We start from the raw sequence: 19,028 nt of genomic DNA on the forward strand, positions 1-19,028 counted from the left end.
AAAAGAAACATCATAAATAAATGTTTAAATGACATGTTATGTAAAAGAAACATTGTTATGATTGCGATAAAAGAATATATTATAAACTACATTTTTCGTAAAGTCTCCATCTTCTCCTTTTATTTTCCCTTCTTCAATGAGAACTTTTGTTGAAAATAATTGTTGAACTCAACATATTTTAGTTTGCCTTGACGCATTGATATTGATATATAGATATTGTCAAGGCATATTTTAGTTTATAAACATCAATATTGATATATTGATGTTTCATTTACACAACACACACATTTATGTTACGATGTTTCTTTTACACAATAATGATAATTTATTGTTTATTCTAATAGTAATTAGAAACATCATGACATAAATGTGTGTGTTGTGTAAAAGAAACATCATAAATAAATGTTTAAATGACATTTTATGTAAAAGAAACATTGTTATGATTGCGATAAAAGAATATATTTAAAAACTACATTTTTCGTAAAGTCTCCATCTTCTCCTTCTATTTTCCCTTATTTAATGAGAACTTTTGTTGAAAATAATTTTTGAACTCAACATATTTTAGTTTGCCTTGACGCATCGATATTGATATTGTCAAGGCATATTTTAGTTTATAAACATCAATATTGATATATTGATGTTAGAAACATCATAACATAAATGTGTGTGTTGTGTAAATGAAACATCATAAATGTAGTATGTTAATTTTAAAATGTTGTATGTTAATTTAGATTCGTAGTATTAGGTAAAGTGTAGTATGTTAATTTAAATTGTTAATATTAGGTAAAGTGTAGTATGTTAATTTTAAAGTGTGGTCTGTTAATTTAGATTGGGAGTATTAGTTAAAGTGTACTATTTTAATTTAGATTAATAGTATTAGGTAAAGTGTAGTATGTTAATTAATTTAGATTAGATTGCTAGTATTAGGTAAAGTGTAGTATGTTAATTTTAAAGTGTGGTATGTTAATTTAGATTGGTAGTATTAGTTAAAGTGTAGTATGTTAATTTAGATTGGTAGTATTAGGCAAAATGTAGTATACTAGTTTTAAAGTGTGGTATGTTAATTTAGATTTGTAGTATTAGATATAGTGTAGTATGTTAATTTAAATTGATAGTATTAGGTAAATTGTAGTATGTTAATTTTAAAGTGTGGTATGTTAATTTAGATTGGTATGATTAGGTAAAGTGTAGTATTTTAATTCAGATTGATAGTATTAGGTAAAGTGTAGTATGTTAATTATAAAGTGTGGTATTTTAATTTAGATTGATAGTATTAGTTAAAGTGTAGTATGTTAATTTATATTGTAGTATTAGATGAAGTGTAATTTGTTAATTTTAAAGTGTTGAATGTTAAAGTGTGGTATATTAAAGTATGATATATTACTACTATTATAACAAACATCTCCTTAACTACTACTACAACATTCACAACAGCAATTCCCGAAATGCTACTAAGGGAAGAGTGTCTTCCTAAATACTACTTAGTCCAATCTCAATCTCCGTTGGGGTCGAGAATTGAATAAATGTTGCGCCTCCATAAGTGAACAAAGGCCTAAGAGAAAGAAGAAGAAAAAAAATTAGCGAAATTATTTTGCAACATTTACAAATTTACAAATGGAACAGATATAATAAACTAAACAAAGGTAAAAGACATACATATGTCATCATGAATCCAACCATAGTTGCGATGAATTTTTCGACAAAGACGTTAACGACTATGCCAGCACACAACGTTACAACATAGCGTACTCCACCGAAAAAACTCAAAGTCATGAGATGAGAACAAGCAACTATTGTTGAATAAGAAAGATGGAGAGGGAAGGGTGTTGCGACTGTTGTCGGCTAAACGATGACGCGTGTTGCGATTGTTGAGTAATTAGGGCTGAACGACTGCTAGTTTTATAAAAGCTCTCTTGATCTGTATTAGGCCATCGCAAACTTTTTTATTTTAAGCCTATCTTTATTCTTTTATATTTCGTTAGCGGAAAGATGGACACAATCGTGCTCGTCTATCCGCTCTTTCTACTGCGCTAACGCATGTGATTATTTTATTATGTTTGTTTGTATAATTTTGATTTAAATTTTTAAATATTATAGAAATTTTTGATATATTGATTTATAAACAAAATATTGTCAAGGCATATAACAAAATAAGTTTTGAACTCAACATATTTTAGTTTGCCTTGACGCATTGATATTGATATATTGATATTGTCAAGGCATATTTTAGTTTATAAACATCAATATTGATATATTGATGTTTCTTTTACACAACACACACATTTATGCTATGATGTTTCTTTTACACAATAATGATCTTTTATTGTTTATTCTAATAGAATTACAAACATCATAACATAAATGTGTGTGTTGTGTAAAAGAAACATCATAAATAAATGTATAAATGACATGTTATGTAAAAGAAACATTGTTATAATAGCGATAAAAGATTATGTTATGATGTGAGTGAGTGAGTGTTAGTTTTATAAGAAAAAAATGGGATAGAGAGTTTCGCGTGGGCTTTAGATTCATTACTCTATTGGGTTTAAATCTTAGATATTTCTTTTTAGACCTCCCTTATCTCTAAGACTCCCAAATATACTTAATTTACCCTCTGACATATAACTATCGTTCGTGATGTATTCTATTTATTCTAAATTATATGTCATTCTATAAACAAAAATTTCAATTAAGGAAACAATCTTATTTAAAAATTGTTACTATGTTTTTTTTTTCAATGCAACCATAAACATCTTATCTTTTAATTTTTATTCTAATCTCATTTGGTGTCAAAGCATATATTTATGGTTTTATAGCCAAAATGTGAACGGGTACTTTTTTACGTTTGTTACTTGGTCAAAACATTTTTCATACATTAAGTCAATTAATACATTTAAGGAGCGGTTAAAAAATATTAAGAATGTGTTTGAATTTCCACAAAATATTACATTATCTCAAAACATTTATTTATTCAAACACACTCTAAGACTATAAGTAATTTGGTTTTCAATGCAAAGAAAAGGCTACCGAATAACAACTTCACAAATAACAACTATAAATCTTATATTATAATTATTTATAATAAAATTATCAGCAATCATACACTAGATTTTATTAAAAACATTTTCATCGAGCAGTAAGGTAATTTAATATAAGATTGAACATAAAGAATAGTGTATGTACACTTGAATTATTATGTAGTGATAATGTTTTCAAATATACTAGAGTGACTCGTAGTCTTGAACTATATCACAGCAATATAAATGATCAACTTTTCATGGCGTGGTTTCAATGCCCGTGCATTATGGTCATACCCATTATCCTAATATAGGGAACGCTCTAGAAAATTTGACAAATTTTAAAAGGAAGCGGCTAAACCTCCACATTCTCATAGATGAGTCTATCAAGAATATTGATGTAGCTAAATACTCCCCTCCATATGGAGTATAAAACTCATTAAAAAAATCGATTCAACCTTTCAACTCACCAATATCAGATTAAAGAATATCGGTATGATCAGTGGGAAACTTTTGATATTAATCACCGTCATTGTAACTTTCTAGTACAATGGTAAACCTCCACTAATATATTATTGGATTCATGGTCCTTTTAAGGTACATTATGAATGTGTCAATAAAACATTAGTGCCCGTTGCTAGCAAACCTTCCAAGTAACCTCACGCATGACATATATCACACAAAGTGAAATTAATGACATATCAAGGATGATGATGTTTGTATACTCAAACTGGTTAACACTATAACTAGTGTTTTTGAACATCTTACACCAGAATCATAGAGATATCTGTTGGTTTCCAGTAAAACAAATATCTTTCGAGTTTTAGTAATTTTAATTCTAAAAATTACATCTCCAAAGTCCTTTATCCTGAATTGGCTTGTTCAAATCCACAAGAACGACGACACGCTCGACAAACATGACCACAAACATGACAGACACTCAAACGTTTTAAAATTGTTGGAACATTTTTTTAACACTTTAAATTGTCGAACACTTGAAATTGTTTCTGCAAAAAATCAAACATGTACAAACAAAAAGTAAATTCTTTAAATATAAAATTTGGGTTGAGTCGCGGACTAGGTCGTTCTATTTAAGATGTTTCGCGACATTGCCTTAGTGGTGCAACAGTTCTCTCTTGTCTAGTCGTCCCCATGATAAAACAGTCCTCCCAAACTTGAGTATGAATACTCCATGCACAAAGAGAACTCATCAAACGAACACTATCAATGCTACCAATACCGCCCGGTATCATTTTCTCAAATTAAGAAAACAATCTTATTTAACACTCGTAACTATGTTTTTTTTTCTTTCCCCAAAGCAACCATAAACATCTTATCTTATAAATTTTATTCTAATCTCATTTGGTACCAAAGCATATTCATTTTTGGGAGCGGTTGAAAAACATTAAGACTACGAGTAATTTGATTTTCAATGTGAAGAAAAGGTTACCGAATAATAACTTATAAATAAAAGCTTTTTTTTTTTTTTTTACAAAATACAAATAAAAGCTATACATCTTATGTTATAATTATTTCTTATAAAATCATCATACATTCCCCACTAGATTTTATTAAAAACATTTTCATCGAGCACTAAGGTAATTCAATATGAGTTGTACTGGAGGGGAAAATGTTGAAGTGGAAGTTTTGTCCCTCTCTCTCCATCATATAGATACTTTAGTTTCATTTTTCATTGGAGGAGGAAGTGGAGCTATACATGACTAAATTACTTCAGTTAAAGGTATATATATATATATATATATATATATATATATATATATATATATATATATATATATATATATATATATAGACACACACACAGGGGCGTATTCTTGAATTGGTCGGTATGTATTTATACTCGGCTACCCCAAATAATAAACATTGAGCTACCCCAAACAAGTTCAGTTGCAAAAATTAGCATAAATAATAAAGTAAAAAAACTACTACAAGATTGATAGATTTATTTGTATTGGTTTGATACTTTTTTCGGTCTCAATAACAACAATAGAGAAACTTTTTTTAACAATAAAAATTATCAAGACAATAGTCATAGACAAATTAAATGAACAATGAGTTTCTTGCAAATAACCTATTTATTTACATTTGAAAAGACATTATTAATCTATTATTAAACATGCAATTATTAATGAAATTGGGTTCTTGAAATGCATTTTGCCCAACGTTTTTAAATAGCGATTTTTATATTAAGGTCGTAAGATTTGTTAATTTTAGTCCTTAATTTTTTTGTTAGAGATTAAATTCAAGACTAAAAAACACATTTTTTTTTTGTAAAATTTTAAAAAACTGAGACAAAAATTGAATAATTTTTTTTAAGGACTAAACCTAAAAAATTATAATTTATGGGACTAAAAATATATTTTATCCTTAAATTTAATATGTTTGTTTAAAAAAAATCTTCTTTATAGTTGGCCCCTGCATAAATTTTTTGCGAGCTTCGCCGCTGTGTGTGTGTGTGTGTGTGTGTATATATATATATATATATATATATATATTTATTTATTTTAATAGAACTCTAAGATTGGAAAACTTGAAAATGGTCAAAAATTATGCCTGAAACTTCATTTAATATTTTTGTTATTCCTAATGTAACTTTGATATCTATCTATCTAGTCTAGATCTATATACAACAAAGGCTCGTCACTTCAGTTTCATGATTCCCGCGTAAAAAAGTTTAAAAGATAGGAAAAATGAGTCATCAGTACTTACTTTTAGTCTACGACAAAGAAAAGTAATCCATGGCATCTGCAATTTAATTAAAAATAACACAGCCGTGAAGCAATCAGCATCTTTCTGGAAGGTCGATATTGTTTGACCTCTGACTCCACTGGATTTTCAGTTTTGGCAGAAGGCAAAGGTTCACTCTCTAGCTTCTTGATAAACATGGTTTCTTTGTCACTTGGCATTGGGACCTTGAACCGCTCACTCTGTTCCTTGGAATCACCATCGCTGCTCTCCATGTCTACAGAATCCCTTGCTTCAGGCCTCAAGCGTTGTTGGCTATCTAAATCAACTGTTTTAGCATATTTATCCGCAGGTTTCCCAGCTTCAGAAGACCCACCATTATTATCCTTATCAATGTCTTTGAACTTCAAGGAAGAAGAGGACTTGTTGATACTAAAATCTTTTCCTTGTCCAGCGCTCCAGTTTAGAACGTCCTCCGTGGGAATCTTGCTGTCCATCATCGGAGGAAATGCCATCCTGGTTTTTCCTGGACATGCAATGCCCTGGAATTTCATGCCCTTCACAATAGAAACTAACTATTATAGAAAACAAGTTCATATATCTAACAATTATTTCCAGCATCAGCAAGAGTTTGCAAGTAGAAGAAAAAAAACAGGTTCATATATCTAACGATTATTTCCAACATCAGCAAGAGTTTGCAAGCAAAAGAAAATCTTGAAAAACAAGAGGCGGGGGCAGACCAATGGAAAATGCAATTAATGTGATAGAATTCCAAGCTTACTAATGTTAAATGGTAAGACACACTAGTTTGAAACAAAAAAAAATATATAATTATTTTTTCCTTGTGAACAAAATCTCAGGAACCCTGCCAAGAATTAACACCTCTGTCAAGCACATTGGAACACCAAGGAAAAGGAAATTAATGAGTCATGGGTCGAATTGCAGGAAAGAAAACAAAATCTAAGCTTTATCCTATCAGGTGAGGCTACATGGATCAAATGATATCGTTAGATTCTTATAGAAAGATTAAATTTTCAATAAATCAAATTAGAGCACGGCCATTTCAAATAAATCAATTTAGGCAACCATCTAGAATCAAGACAATTGAATCATTATTAAATTTCATAGAATTTCACAATGCTTTATGTTAGTTGCCAATTGATCTGCCAGTCCTCTTTTCTTCAGGCCCAACAACCCATACAAATAACAATAAGCAAGAGGTTCACAAGCTTATCAATTATAACCAGATTATGCTGAGACCCAAACAAAATGACAATACCAAAAGAATAGCTAATATTTTAGTGAATATTCATATACTACAGTAATGCTAGCGACCCTAATTTTAACACTCACTTTCTTATTGGGTGAAATACATGTAGCCGTAGGTCACACCACTTTGAGAATGGGTCCCACATAAAGTGGTGGGATCCGTGTGTGTTCATTCAATAAGAGAGTGAGTGTTAAAAAGAGTGTTAGAATGAGTGTTGCTAGCATTACTTCATATACAATCAATATACTTGAGGTGACTACCATAATGATTAATGCAGATGTTAAAAATTCTTATTAACAGTGCTAGATTTATCCTCATAACACATTTTGTGGCCTCCCCCCATGAAGTTAGGTGAGCAGGATTAATGGCAATTTAAAGCTAGTTAGTTGATCACAATCAAGCCTTCCTTTCCATGCATTATGTGGCCTGAACCAAAAAGTCAAATAATAACAGGAACTAAATTGCCAGCTCACCATAACTCCCAACCCAATTTTGATTCTACGAAACAGATATGGATAATGCTTATTTTCATCTAAGTATTTAACTCTCAAGCTAGAGTTTCAGATTTTACATGCTATTGTAACGCATACCTTCTCATTCGATGGACCATTTGGGTTTTCTAGATTTTTCTTGGACAGTCTTAAACTATTGAGGTCACTAATATCACGCTCTTTGCTTTTCCTTAAGCCCTCTTTATGTTTCCTCTCGTGAAGTCTTTGGTTATCTGAAGCGTTAGCAACACGATCATGACGACTACTTGACCTTTCCTGCCTAGATCGCCTTTCTTCAGCAGTATATTGATTTCCACGGGCATAAGCAGTATGATGTGAACTTTCTTCGGGAATTTGATCCCTTCTCTTTAGTTGGTCATTGCGTTGAACTGATTCTCAAGATTGGTAATTTTCTCAGAAAGTTTATGTTCATCTTTAGCACTAAAACGGCCAACCCATGCTTTTTCTTTAGCTCCTCGTACACTTCTTCCAGAACTCGTTCTTTCTGTTAGGGTATGGACCTCATGGGACAGTTTCAACCGATGCCACTCCTCCCTATCTCTTTGCCTATCGCCCCACTCCAGCATTAGCAAGGCATCATCTTTCTTCCTATTGGTGTATTGATCATCAGGGTAATCTCTACTTTGTAGTTCATCTCTCTTGTGTTGATCCAATACTTCATCTCTTTCTCATCTACGCCAACTAGCATTTTCTCTGTAGCCATGTCGAATTTATTCTTTGTCCATATGTTCCCTCCAAAGATACTCCTTGTCCTTCCTCCTCTTGATATGGTAATACTCCACAGCTTCGTACCTAACCCTCACGCCCTCATCTCTTTCCCTGTGTCTTGAGTCTCTTGAGTCTTGACCAACATCCTTTTCATAAGGAATCCTGTAGCTACCATTATCCAACTGCTCTCTAGAGTGAAAGCTATCTTCTTTGTCGTTTCTCTCATTTTCTCGAACCTCAGCCCTATCCCTCTTTCTAGGTTCGTTAGTTCTAGCCTTTCTGTTATAGACATCTTCTTTGTCGTTTCTCTCATTTTCTCGAACCTTAGCCCTATCCCTCTTTCTAGGTTCATTGGTTCTAACCTTTCTGTTATAGACATCATCATCTCTCCTTTGCCCAATCCATGTCAGAACTGTCCCTATCTTTTTGCCTATCAAATTCGTCAGTATTTGTATGCAATTGATGGGCCAAGCTACGATGTCGGTCTTTGTAAGGGTAAGATCCCTCTCTCCCTCTAAGTACCATGTGATTTATTTCAGGATCTTGGTTTCCGGCATGCTCTTTTCTATAGAATCCCTGCTCATTTTCATCTGGGTGTTGTCTGATGCTAGCCAGACGTGTTGATCGTGGATCCTGGACTACTTCCTCAATACCCTCTCGCCGCTTCTGGTTATCTCTGCTGCTTGCTGATCTTTCTTTGCTGTTATCGCTACTTCTGGCAGCTTTCAAGTCCTCCCAATCATCACTTTCATCGAGCAAAGGTTGCTCAACTTGAGATGTCAAATTCTGTTTCTTATCTATCCCATCCTTGAGGACATCAACCTTGTCTACTGTATTTAAATCAATTTATTTTTTTCCCAATCTAGGACTTCCATCAGTGGTCCCAGTATCCTCAAGCTCGCCATCTTTGTCCTCCAAACTGGAGTCCTTTACATCCTCAATGACAGGAGAAGACAAAAGTGTGCTATCTTTGACTTCCATGCTTTCAACTGAATCTTCTTTTTTGTTGTCATCTGTATTCAGTTTTCGGATAGTACTAATAGGAGATTGACTACGCACTCTTTTTTGCATTTTCCTGTAAATACAAAAGCAAAGATGCTATTCATTAATTAAAGATGATTAACAAAAATGAGGAATGAAAATGCAACAAAAATAACTAAGCTGAAACAATGAGCATTTGAAAAAAAACAACAGAAGAATGTACACATGAAAAGAAGTCCTAAATGCAAAAAAAAAAAAAAATGTATTTAAGTAACTAGCAATTCTTTTTATCTCTAAATTTGATTCCAGAAAAACAGCTTTTTAATGCACTGTTGACTTCTCACTGGTTATTAAATATTAAATCTTTTTCTTAATCGTAGCCCTTCTTTTCTCAAGTGAATATATCTTCAATATGATCTAAATTAAGCTCAAAATTTGTTTCTCCAACTCTTTTGACTGTTGAGTGACATCCTAAATTAATTCAAGCACATCACTGTAGCCTAATGTCGTAGTTAAACGAGGTGACATAAGTCCTGAAAACAAATGGTGGACTGGTGGTTTATATAAGTACCAACCAGGTGACACAACTGAGATTTAGGTATACATCAAAACAATGGAAATAAATGCATCCTGCAGAACATACATCAGAGATGTGCATTTGTCACAAAACACTTTGCATATGCAATTCAAGCTTCAAACATAAAAAATTGTTCATTAATCAGCAAGATATTTGTCAGACAAAATGATTAGCCAAAAGAAAGCACGCGGCTGCGTTATTGAAATATAGGAGTGTGCAGTTTTAGTTTTATATAATCAGGGAGATAAATCAACAAGAAAAATAAGTGCATATCAATGGAAATAGTGGTAATAGATCAATAATTAATATCATTGGGAGGAGCTGTTAGGCTACCACTTGCATCAACTTCATTATTTTATTCCCTTTGATAGCTAGCTTTTAAACGAGGGTTCCCTAAGGGTTTAAATATCTATCAAATTGGAGGGTTCTCTAAGGATTTAGATATCTATGAAATTGGTATCTAAGAAGTCACCAGGACATCAGCTCTCAGGGGTGGCGCTATGATAGGAACTTAGGTATTATGGGGTGCCTAAGTCCCACATCAAGTAGTATGGGATGCTAAGTGGCTTGGTTCTTCCCCCTTGATAGCTAGCTTTTAAGACAGCATTTCCCAAGTGCTCAGATGCTTATCAAAATCAACCCAAAAAAATAAACATACAGGAGCTGACCTCTTTCTATTCATTAATCATATTTTAGAATTTGAAACAATAAATTGTATTGCTACTGTACCATTTTGAAAATGCCTTGCATATTAAGCCCTTTTATTCCAGGAGGTCTCGAATCTCCTCTACCATGACCAATCATGTTAGCAAGTGGACAAATCTGACCAGGAGAACCTCCTTGACCAGCACCAGGAGCTCTAGGTATTGTTGTTGTACCAAGCCTAATATACTATACAACAATAAAAGAAACAATTTATTAGATCTTTTCCATTTCAGAAAGCCATATATTTGCAGACCATGGAAAGATCTATCACAGACCACAGATCTATAACAAATGAAAGATTCAATTGGCTTTAGAAAATACTTTTTAACTTTTTCCCCTCTCTTCATTAAAATTTGTAACTTAAGATCAAAATTAATCTCATAAAAACTGAAAAGTAGGAAAGACACTCCCTCAAGCCAGGGTCAAACCACGTCTTTATAAAAGCTTAGGTTCAATTCAAACTGTCGGTAACTCCCATTCTTGGCAATTTGTCAAAATTGCTGTAAGCCCTCACCAAGGTTTGTGGTATACACCCAGCCTCTTGAATGGGTTAGCTTCCCTAGTCCCTACTCCGTAAACTATTTAATTCCTGATTTATTGAAAACATAGCATTCAGCCAAGATAATGTTATCTATTTTATTGATACGCAAACGCAAAGAATAGATGAACACAAAAGTCACATTTTGTTCAAAATGCTAGAAATAATACAAGCGTAACCCCACGTTCTCTCCGTCTTTGACAATTTTGACTCTTCCTCTCCGATCAATCTCACTCTTTCTCCCCCTTTGAATACTTGTTTCACTGTTATTATGTTTATTACATATATAAACAAATTTTATACTGAAAACTAATTAGAGTTTGATCAGTAATCTCTAGTAAGTTTGAATCTTATATTCAAAGAGTTTAAGCAAGAAGAAACAGATGTAAAACTTGTTTGTGAAGGAAAAATTATATAAAGCAGGGGGGGGGATCCGATTTTGCTTCTCTTGAGCAGATTTCACAAATGGAACGAATGATGTATTGGTTAATTCTCATCGCAGTTTTGACATGAAATAAATGCATGGAATGGAACTAAAATGAAGCAATTCTTGGTCATTAAGAGTACAAAAAAACCTATGTACTTCTACTATCACAAAAGCTACATAAAACATCCAGTAAGTAGGAAACATTCTTAGTTATAAAAAGCCAAAAACATTATAGAGCAAGAATGATCCCTTGTTATGATATCATCCTCTACATCACCATAAAGGTGTAAAACAATAAATTCAAAAACAGATATCAAACAAACAAAATGACATATAAATTTGAACCATAACATGAGCAAGGAAAATGCAATAACTTAATTATCAATTTACCTTCTCTTCGATAAGCATCATCTCAAGAGAATTTGTCTGATGTGGTTTTAATCTTCCACTCATCTTTCCCAGGAACGATCTCAGACAAACAATCAAAGGACTTTTTCATTCTCGCTTCAAGATACTATGATAATTTGTTTGCCGTGTTGTGAAGATATTGAAGTACATTGAAGTAGCCAAGCACCTATTTATAGCAATTTCAACCAGAGAAAAACAATGGCAATTCGGATAAAGACGGAGCTGCTAACACAAAGACAACGCAACTAATTCAACGTTTCATTTAGGTATACACAGATTTATTTAAAAATAATTTCAGAATATAAGAGTTTTTTTTAAGAAAATTTATGAGTTTTTTTTTTTTTTTTTTAAAAAGTGATCAATTGAGTTATTTTTAAGATACTCCCTCACGTCTCCCTTCTATTTTTCCAGAAGCATCTTACACTTCTACCCATTTCTATCTTCCATCTTCCTAACGTCTCAGTACTAAATTTTCCTTTTCCATTTCCATCTTCTTCTAACCTTTCTTCTTTCCAATTTCACTATTTCTCTCATACCATTTCTCCATCATTCACGAATTAAGAGCAGATCTGCAAATCCGACATTTCATTGTGTTCTTCTAACCTCTTCTCTCTGTTACATCTGCAAATCCGACAAAATTAGGATAGATCTACAAAAATAAAGAAGAAGAAAGATGTTCTTATTAAGGAAGAAGAAGAAGAAGAAGAAGAAAGATGTTTATTTGTAGAAAATTAAAGAAGAAAACATGGGTATATTGGTAATTAGACATGTCATTGAAATCAAAACTGAGTTTTAAAAATGCAGAAGCTAGGAATTCCTGCTTTAGCTGTACCGGTGGTTTGGTCTCAAAACTAAGTTTTTTGGAATTGCTTTTATTCACCCAAACAACCTGAAACATCTGGAAACGTGATTTGAAAAAGTAAAAGCCAGTTTAGCCCTTGAAAATGTGTTCCTAAACACACACTAATTTGTGTCTTTGAGGGCACATGTTGAGGAACTCTTTATAGAATTATATATAGTGCATTCAACTTCTTAAAAGTTTTTCAATGCAAAGTTACTTTTTTGGGTTCCTGCCCTTAGGGTACAAGTGAGCATGACCCTAAAAGAATATATTAAAACTTTCAAGTTGAAGATTACGTAGGCAATCGTAGCGCTCTTGATATTTGAATAAAAAATAGAGCTGAACACATCCTTTTATATAAGGTTGTTTGGTAAGGACAAGAAAAACTACTCCTCCGTCCCATTAAATAACACAGTTGACATTGTCACATATACCGATGCACAGTTTTGATCTTAAATAGCTTTACTAATCTATTAGAAAAAAAATATAAAAATTTGTTATTTTAAAAATATTCATCGAGACTAATCCAACGACATCTTATATGATATTATTTATCTTTGTATATTAGTAGAAAAATACGGTCAAAGTAGGTTAGGTCAATAATGCACATTTTCAAATAGGTCATCTATTGTAGGACGGAAGGAGTAGTTTATGTAGTTTACAGCGGATAGTTTACAAACCGTGACAAAAAAAATGTTCAGTTTGATAAATGTCATTTTGTCACGAACTTATGGCTTATTTCACGAGCTTATAACTTATTTTTTAGACGCTATTTCAAGTAGCGTTTAAGTTTATAACTTTTAACTTATTACTTTTAATTCCATTTTTACGGTTATTATTTTAATTAAAACCTACTTTTTCCCTTAATAATAATTTATTACATATATAATATAATATAAAATAAAGTGAGGCTATTACGTTAAGAGTATGTTTGGAACTGCAGATTGTATATGGAAAGAAAGGGTAGAGGACTAAAAGTTTATTGAAACTCGGGCTTCCATAGTTTGGAACATATCTGATGAACCAAGGAAAGATCATTTTTGGTGGGGACCACACTCAAATATGTTTCCGCACAAAACTGGAAAGAAAGTGATGGAAAGACATCATTTTAGTGAAATGTCAAATATAACCTTAGGCATTGTTTGGATGAGAAAAGAAAGTATAAGGAAAGAAAGTAAGAGGAAAGATTGGTTAAGGAATGAATGTGAGTAGAAAGTGAATGGAAAGTATGATGATTATTTTAGTTGTTTGGTATGAATGAATGTGAGTAGAAAGTGAAAGGAAAGATATAAGTGCATTTAGAAAATGACACATATATCCCTGGATTAAAAAATTAAAATGAGATACTACAAATTAAAAGTATAAGGGGCGGCATGTTCGTAAATAAAGTGGCAGCGTATTGGTAAAAAAAATCCCTGACAATACAGAATAAAATAGAAATTTATTTTCGAAACAAAAGTAAAATACAACTATTAAAAACATAAAAATGAAAAAAATAAATAAAGAAACACAAACGTTGAACCAAATATCTATCTCTCCCTCACAAATATTTCTATAAAGCAGGGGTATATACGTCATTTTGCTTAAAAAGATGCAAGTTCCTAACTTTCTTCTCATAACCCTGCAGAAAGTTTTCAGAGCATGGGGCCCATTCAAAACAATCTTTCCTTCCTCAATCTATGGAAACCAAACGATGGAAAGCCCACATCCCAAGAAACCTTCCATCCCAGAGGCTTCCATCCCTCCACTTTCTCTTGAAACAAACAAGCCCTTAGTTTCAATGATTTTCTTTTTTAATGTTACATTTTTTAAGCATGACTTATATAGTGTTTCTGCGTATCCTGTAGATATACAACTACATAGTATAATATAATTAAATTAAACAAACTTATTGTTTCAGAATTATTATGTTATATAAATGTTTTGATCTTTTTAATCTCTCTTAATATAAGAACATAACATGTTGTGGAAAATAAGTTTATACCCTGCAATGCCAGCTTGACACGTCCCAAAGTTGAGGGCAAAACAAGTCTTAAATTTAATTAATTCAACTAAGTTACTTTTATGATGTCATGTAACTAAGGAAATGTACTGGGTTAGGTGATGGATTGAGTAACTGTGATGACATCAGCATGGTTGATACAAGTTTAAGTTAGTCTATTTGCTTGAAAAGTATATCAGTCACATTACATCCCAACAAGACCTAACTGGTGTCAATTGAGAGGGAAAATATAAAGTTTCTTTTATTTTCAAATCTACCTTTTGACAGGTACCCAATCAATCACATATAACACTTATAGTCTTATACCACTATCACTATCACTACAACATCTTCTCTCCTTAACTTTATCCCTCCCTCTCTAATGTCTGGTAAGCTTTTTTTATCTTTCTCACTTCTTTTTGCCTTGACATTTTGTTTGGTTGTATGAGTTTTTTTTCCTGCTATATCAACTTTCAACCTTTCTCACTACTTTTATGTTACATCTTTTGTTTGTTTTGTTTTTCACTTCACACTTTTCCTGCTTTCAAGTTTTTTTTTGTCAAAGCTTTTGCTCTATAACAAGCTTGAACCTTTTATGGGTTATTCATAGTGTTTGGTCTTTTCTATTGTTTTTCGTCGTTTACAAACCTATTTCGCTTCATTTTTTTTTGTTCTTTACTTTTGTTTTGTGCATGGTTTTGTTTCCCACCAAGTTAAAACCTTTTATGGGTTATTTGTAGTGTTTGGTCTTTTGTATTGTTTTTCCCATACACGTTATCACTTTTCTTCCATATTGGTACTGTTTGTTCGTTTGTAATGGTGATGGTTTATGACTTTTTTCCATGTTTCTCACTTCTTTTTATTTTCATATTTTGTACGTTTCGTTTTGGATCTGCTGTGTTGATTATGTTATAGTTATAGATCATGTGAATACCCTTTCCATTGTACAAAATGGAAACTTCTCCAGTTATTTTTTCCTGTTTTATCTCAAAAAAAATTAACTTTCCATTTTACTTTGATGTACTTTCATATAGTTCCAAGTTTTTAATACTTCACTTTCATTTGTGTTAGCCTCAATCTACGAAAGACCACGTTCTCTCATCAGTGACATCACTGACAAGAAGGATTTCTGGAAACTAGCTGTGAAGGTGAAAGACAAATAGACTATCATCAAAGATGGGAAGGAACACTTGGAGCTCGTGATTGTTGATGCTAAGGTGATTCCATGACTTCTTGAATAGTTTTAAATGTTGTGTCTATATTTGTTGTTTAATCTTGATACTAATATATCATTTGTATTAGGGGAATGAAATTCAACTTATCATTCCAACCGGTTACAAAGCTATGTACGACAAAATTCTTCAAGAAAATAACACATATACTCTGAGTAACTTTAATGTCCAAAACAACAATTTGGCTTTCAAAGCATGTGATCACAAGTACATGCTCAAGTGGACTGGCGGTACCACTGCTGATGATGTTAATCGTCATACTATCACTTCTGCTAACATCAAGTTCAAACCTTTTGCTGAAATACTCTCTGGGAAATGGAAAGCTGATCTTTTAGTTCGTGAGTCAAAAAGTTTGGTATATGAAGTTAATGTACTCATGTTGTACCATGTATTTAATTTTGACCAGAATTTTTTAATGATTTGTAGATGTCATTGGTTTGGTTCAAGACATTGGTTATTGTCAGCTCACTGAAGGCACTGGCAAGAAACTCCAAGTTAACTTTACTATGAAAGATTTGAGGTGTCACTCTTCATCTCAGGCTCCACCGGACTTTGTTTTTTATATTTCATTGTTTTGGGTTAACGTATTATATCTTAAGTTTCAACTTTTAGTTTTGGTCAATGTTATTATCTATTTCAAGTATTTTAATTCTTTTTTCAGTGACATATCGCTGAATTGCACCTTGTGGGAGGAATATGCTGAGAGGTTCATTCGATTCAGTAATGAAAGGAAGGAGACTGGACCTGTCGTAGTCATGCTTAAGTATTGTAAAATAAAAGAAGAAGGTATTTCCCTCATACTTTTATTGTGGTTGTTTATTTATTATATAACTTGAATTCAGCTGATTATAATATCATAATAACCCTCTATTTTAGGTCGCTACCCGCTAAGTGTTTCAAACACTTATTCTTTCACGAAGCTGTATATCAATGATGACATTGATGAAATCAAGCTGTTCAGGGATAGGTTTGTATTTGCATTAAACATCAGTATGTGTCTTTTACATTCTACTTGAACGACTGTATTAAAATCAAATATATTTTCATGTTCAGCTTACCCAAAGATGATGTTGTTCAGTCTCAATCCCAATTGATGTGTACACAGTCATCATCAAGTTCACAGTTCACTTCTGAAGATGACTTGCTTACAAATACTATGGTTTTGCCTCTATCTCATATTATCCAGCTTGATCAGGTCTGCAATTGTTTCATATTACTTACATCGATACTAATTATCTCAACTATTATGACCTCTACAAAATAGTTGTTGATATCATAACATGCAAGTTTTTTCAGATTTCATACTGTGTCACGGTTGCTAAAATCGAAAAGGTCAACTCTACCAAGAATGGGTGCTACTACTTTGCTTGCCACAAATGTCCTAAGATTGCTAAGGGTGACAAACCTCCATATACTTGTGAAGATGGACACAACACAGAGACTGAGATTGTTAGGTATGTTTTGCTAAGTTTATATAATGAACAACTACACTTTCATTCAGTACCAAAAATTATATATTCATCACTAACTAACATCATGTGTGATTTCATAGGTACAAACTTGAATTTGATGTTTCTGATGCTTTGGAGAAAGCCACTTTTGTGGTCTGGGACCTTGAAGTTACCCAGATGTTGGGAGTTTCTGCTGCCCAGCTCCGCACTAACATGATTCAGGTTTTTGGTCTTGAATACTACTCCTTATAAGTTTACTTCCTAATTGGGATTGTTATTTGATGATCTAATGTCAACTTATACTATGTGTCTAAATAGGCTGGGATTACTAATCGTTTTGAGTACCCTCTTATGATGGACGGCCTTGCTGAAAAAACTATGGTTTTCAAAGTCAAGTGGCAACCTAGGTGGAAGTCATGTTTTGTTGTGACGTTCAAAGATTCACCGGCTTTTGTTGCACAGGTCAGGGCAAAATTCCAGGACTACCAGGTATATTAAGTATACAATTTGTCTTATTTAGAACAGGTTTTTACCATATCAACATTAATGTTGGTCTTTTAAAATGACTCCTGATTCCAATATGCAAACTGTGTTATAGGCACCTGCACCGCCAATTGTGGATGTCGACATCCTTCCTATGGTTCAAGATAATGTTGGTGACAAAAATGTTGATGATGATTACGTAATCCTTTCAGCAGTAAGTTGCATATTAACTACCATACATTTATCATTTTTTCTATATGCAGTAATCAACTTATTAAAAAAGAATTGTACTAACCTGGGTTCTTAACTTGATGATTTCTGTTCAGAATGAGGTTTCTGGATCTGCTGATTTTGACCCGGAAACTCTTAGCCAACTAACACCTCCAAGCAATCTGAAGCATTCTGACACTTCCAAAAACTGGGACACCTTGAGCCAGCTCACACCAACAAGCAACAATGCTATTGCTGAACTTTCCAATGAAGTCCCTGAGTCACTTAAGACTCCTGCACAGCAGAAACCAACTAATGCTAGAACCCTTGCCAATGCACACCAAGATCTCATTCCTCCTAAGCAGTCCTCATCCAAGAGGGTTAAGCTGATCAAACAGGAGAAAAAGTAATCAGCTTATTGTGATCTGCCTTTTTTGACTGAACATAAAGAAGTGTTGCCAATGTGCTTTGCTGGAAATTTATCCCACTATACCTATGTCATGAAACCTTTAGTCTTTTATTATTTGTTTTGTAATCTAATGAATTCAGTGCTTTAACTTGGAAGTTCATACTTTCCAAGTTAGCCCAGACAACCTAGACAACTATGATATGCATTATGTTTGAACTTCTTATTCTACATTCTGTGTGGTAGTTTCTTAGCATATATTCCCTTATATTCTATATTTCATATGATCACAGACATATCATTAATTTGTTACTCCCTTTATAGGTTGCATAAGTTAATGAAATGGTCACCTTGAAATAAATATATAACCAAACACTACAAATAATATACCCTTTCTCTTGCAATTATATATCTATCATAACTAGACTTTCATAATCTTTTTAACATTCCTCAAACTAAATTATGAAAGTCCAATTCACCCTGACTACAAGTAACCAACACGACTTTATAAGTTATGTCTTCCATTTGTTACGATCATCGTTATACAACTGTAACTTGACTATAATTCAACCACT

General features: G+C 32.7%; 1 protein-coding gene and 1 pseudogene across 3 annotated transcripts; one reads left to right on the forward strand and one right to left on the reverse strand.

Moving 5' to 3' along the window:
* Positions 1 to 5,663: 5,663 nt before the first annotated feature.
* On the reverse strand, positions 5,664 to 10,635 carry LOC146905187 (FIP1[V]-like protein; annotated as a pseudogene). The gene is made up of 4 exons (XR_015017995.1): positions 10,501 to 10,635; positions 8,537 to 9,288; positions 7,584 to 8,449; positions 5,664 to 6,280 (listed from the first exon to the last, which is right to left on the reverse strand). The product of XR_015017995.1 is annotated as an FIP1[V]-like protein (transcript).
* A 4,857-nt stretch (positions 10,636 to 15,492) lies between these two features.
* Positions 15,493 to 18,682, forward strand: LOC146905188 (uncharacterized). 2 transcript variants are annotated; one of them, XM_085727417.1, is made up of 11 exons: positions 15,493 to 15,888; positions 15,974 to 16,241; positions 16,330 to 16,423; positions 16,565 to 16,689; positions 16,780 to 16,870; positions 16,957 to 17,098; positions 17,200 to 17,357; positions 17,456 to 17,576; positions 17,673 to 17,843; positions 17,953 to 18,051; positions 18,164 to 18,682. In XM_085727417.1, exons 2-11 carry the CDS (start codon positions 16,016 to 16,018, stop codon positions 18,455 to 18,457), a joined length of 1,521 nt encoding a protein of 506 aa, XP_085583543.1. In that variant the 5' UTR covers positions 15,493 to 15,888; positions 15,974 to 16,015; the 3' UTR covers positions 18,458 to 18,682. The 2 variants fall into 2 exon arrangements, with proteins under 2 accessions (XP_085583543.1, XP_085583542.1); XM_085727416.1 differs by having other exon boundaries at positions 16,330 to 16,689.
* Positions 18,683 to 19,028: the final 346 nt, after the last annotated feature.

Source organism: Medicago sativa, chromosome 7 (genome assembly GCF_051527215.1).
Source record: "Medicago sativa cultivar Bolivia chromosome 7, Bolivia_mono, whole genome shotgun sequence".
Taxonomy (NCBI): Eukaryota; Viridiplantae; Streptophyta; class Magnoliopsida; order Fabales; family Fabaceae; genus Medicago; species Medicago sativa.

Bases quoted from the DNA above. Each gene is read 5' to 3' on its own strand.
- LOC146905188 (XM_085727416.1), top strand. From the start codon at position 16,016: ATGTACGACAAAATTCTTCAAGAAAATAACACATATACTCTGAGTAAC. The intron at 16,690-16,779 runs GTATTTCCCTCA...CCTCTATTTTAG, and splicing joins TTGTAAAATAAAAGAAGAAG to GTCGCTACCCGCTAAGTGTT. The intron at 17,844-17,952 runs GTATATTAAGTA...ACTGTGTTATAG, and splicing joins CAAAATTCCAGGACTACCAG to GCACCTGCACCGCCAATTGT.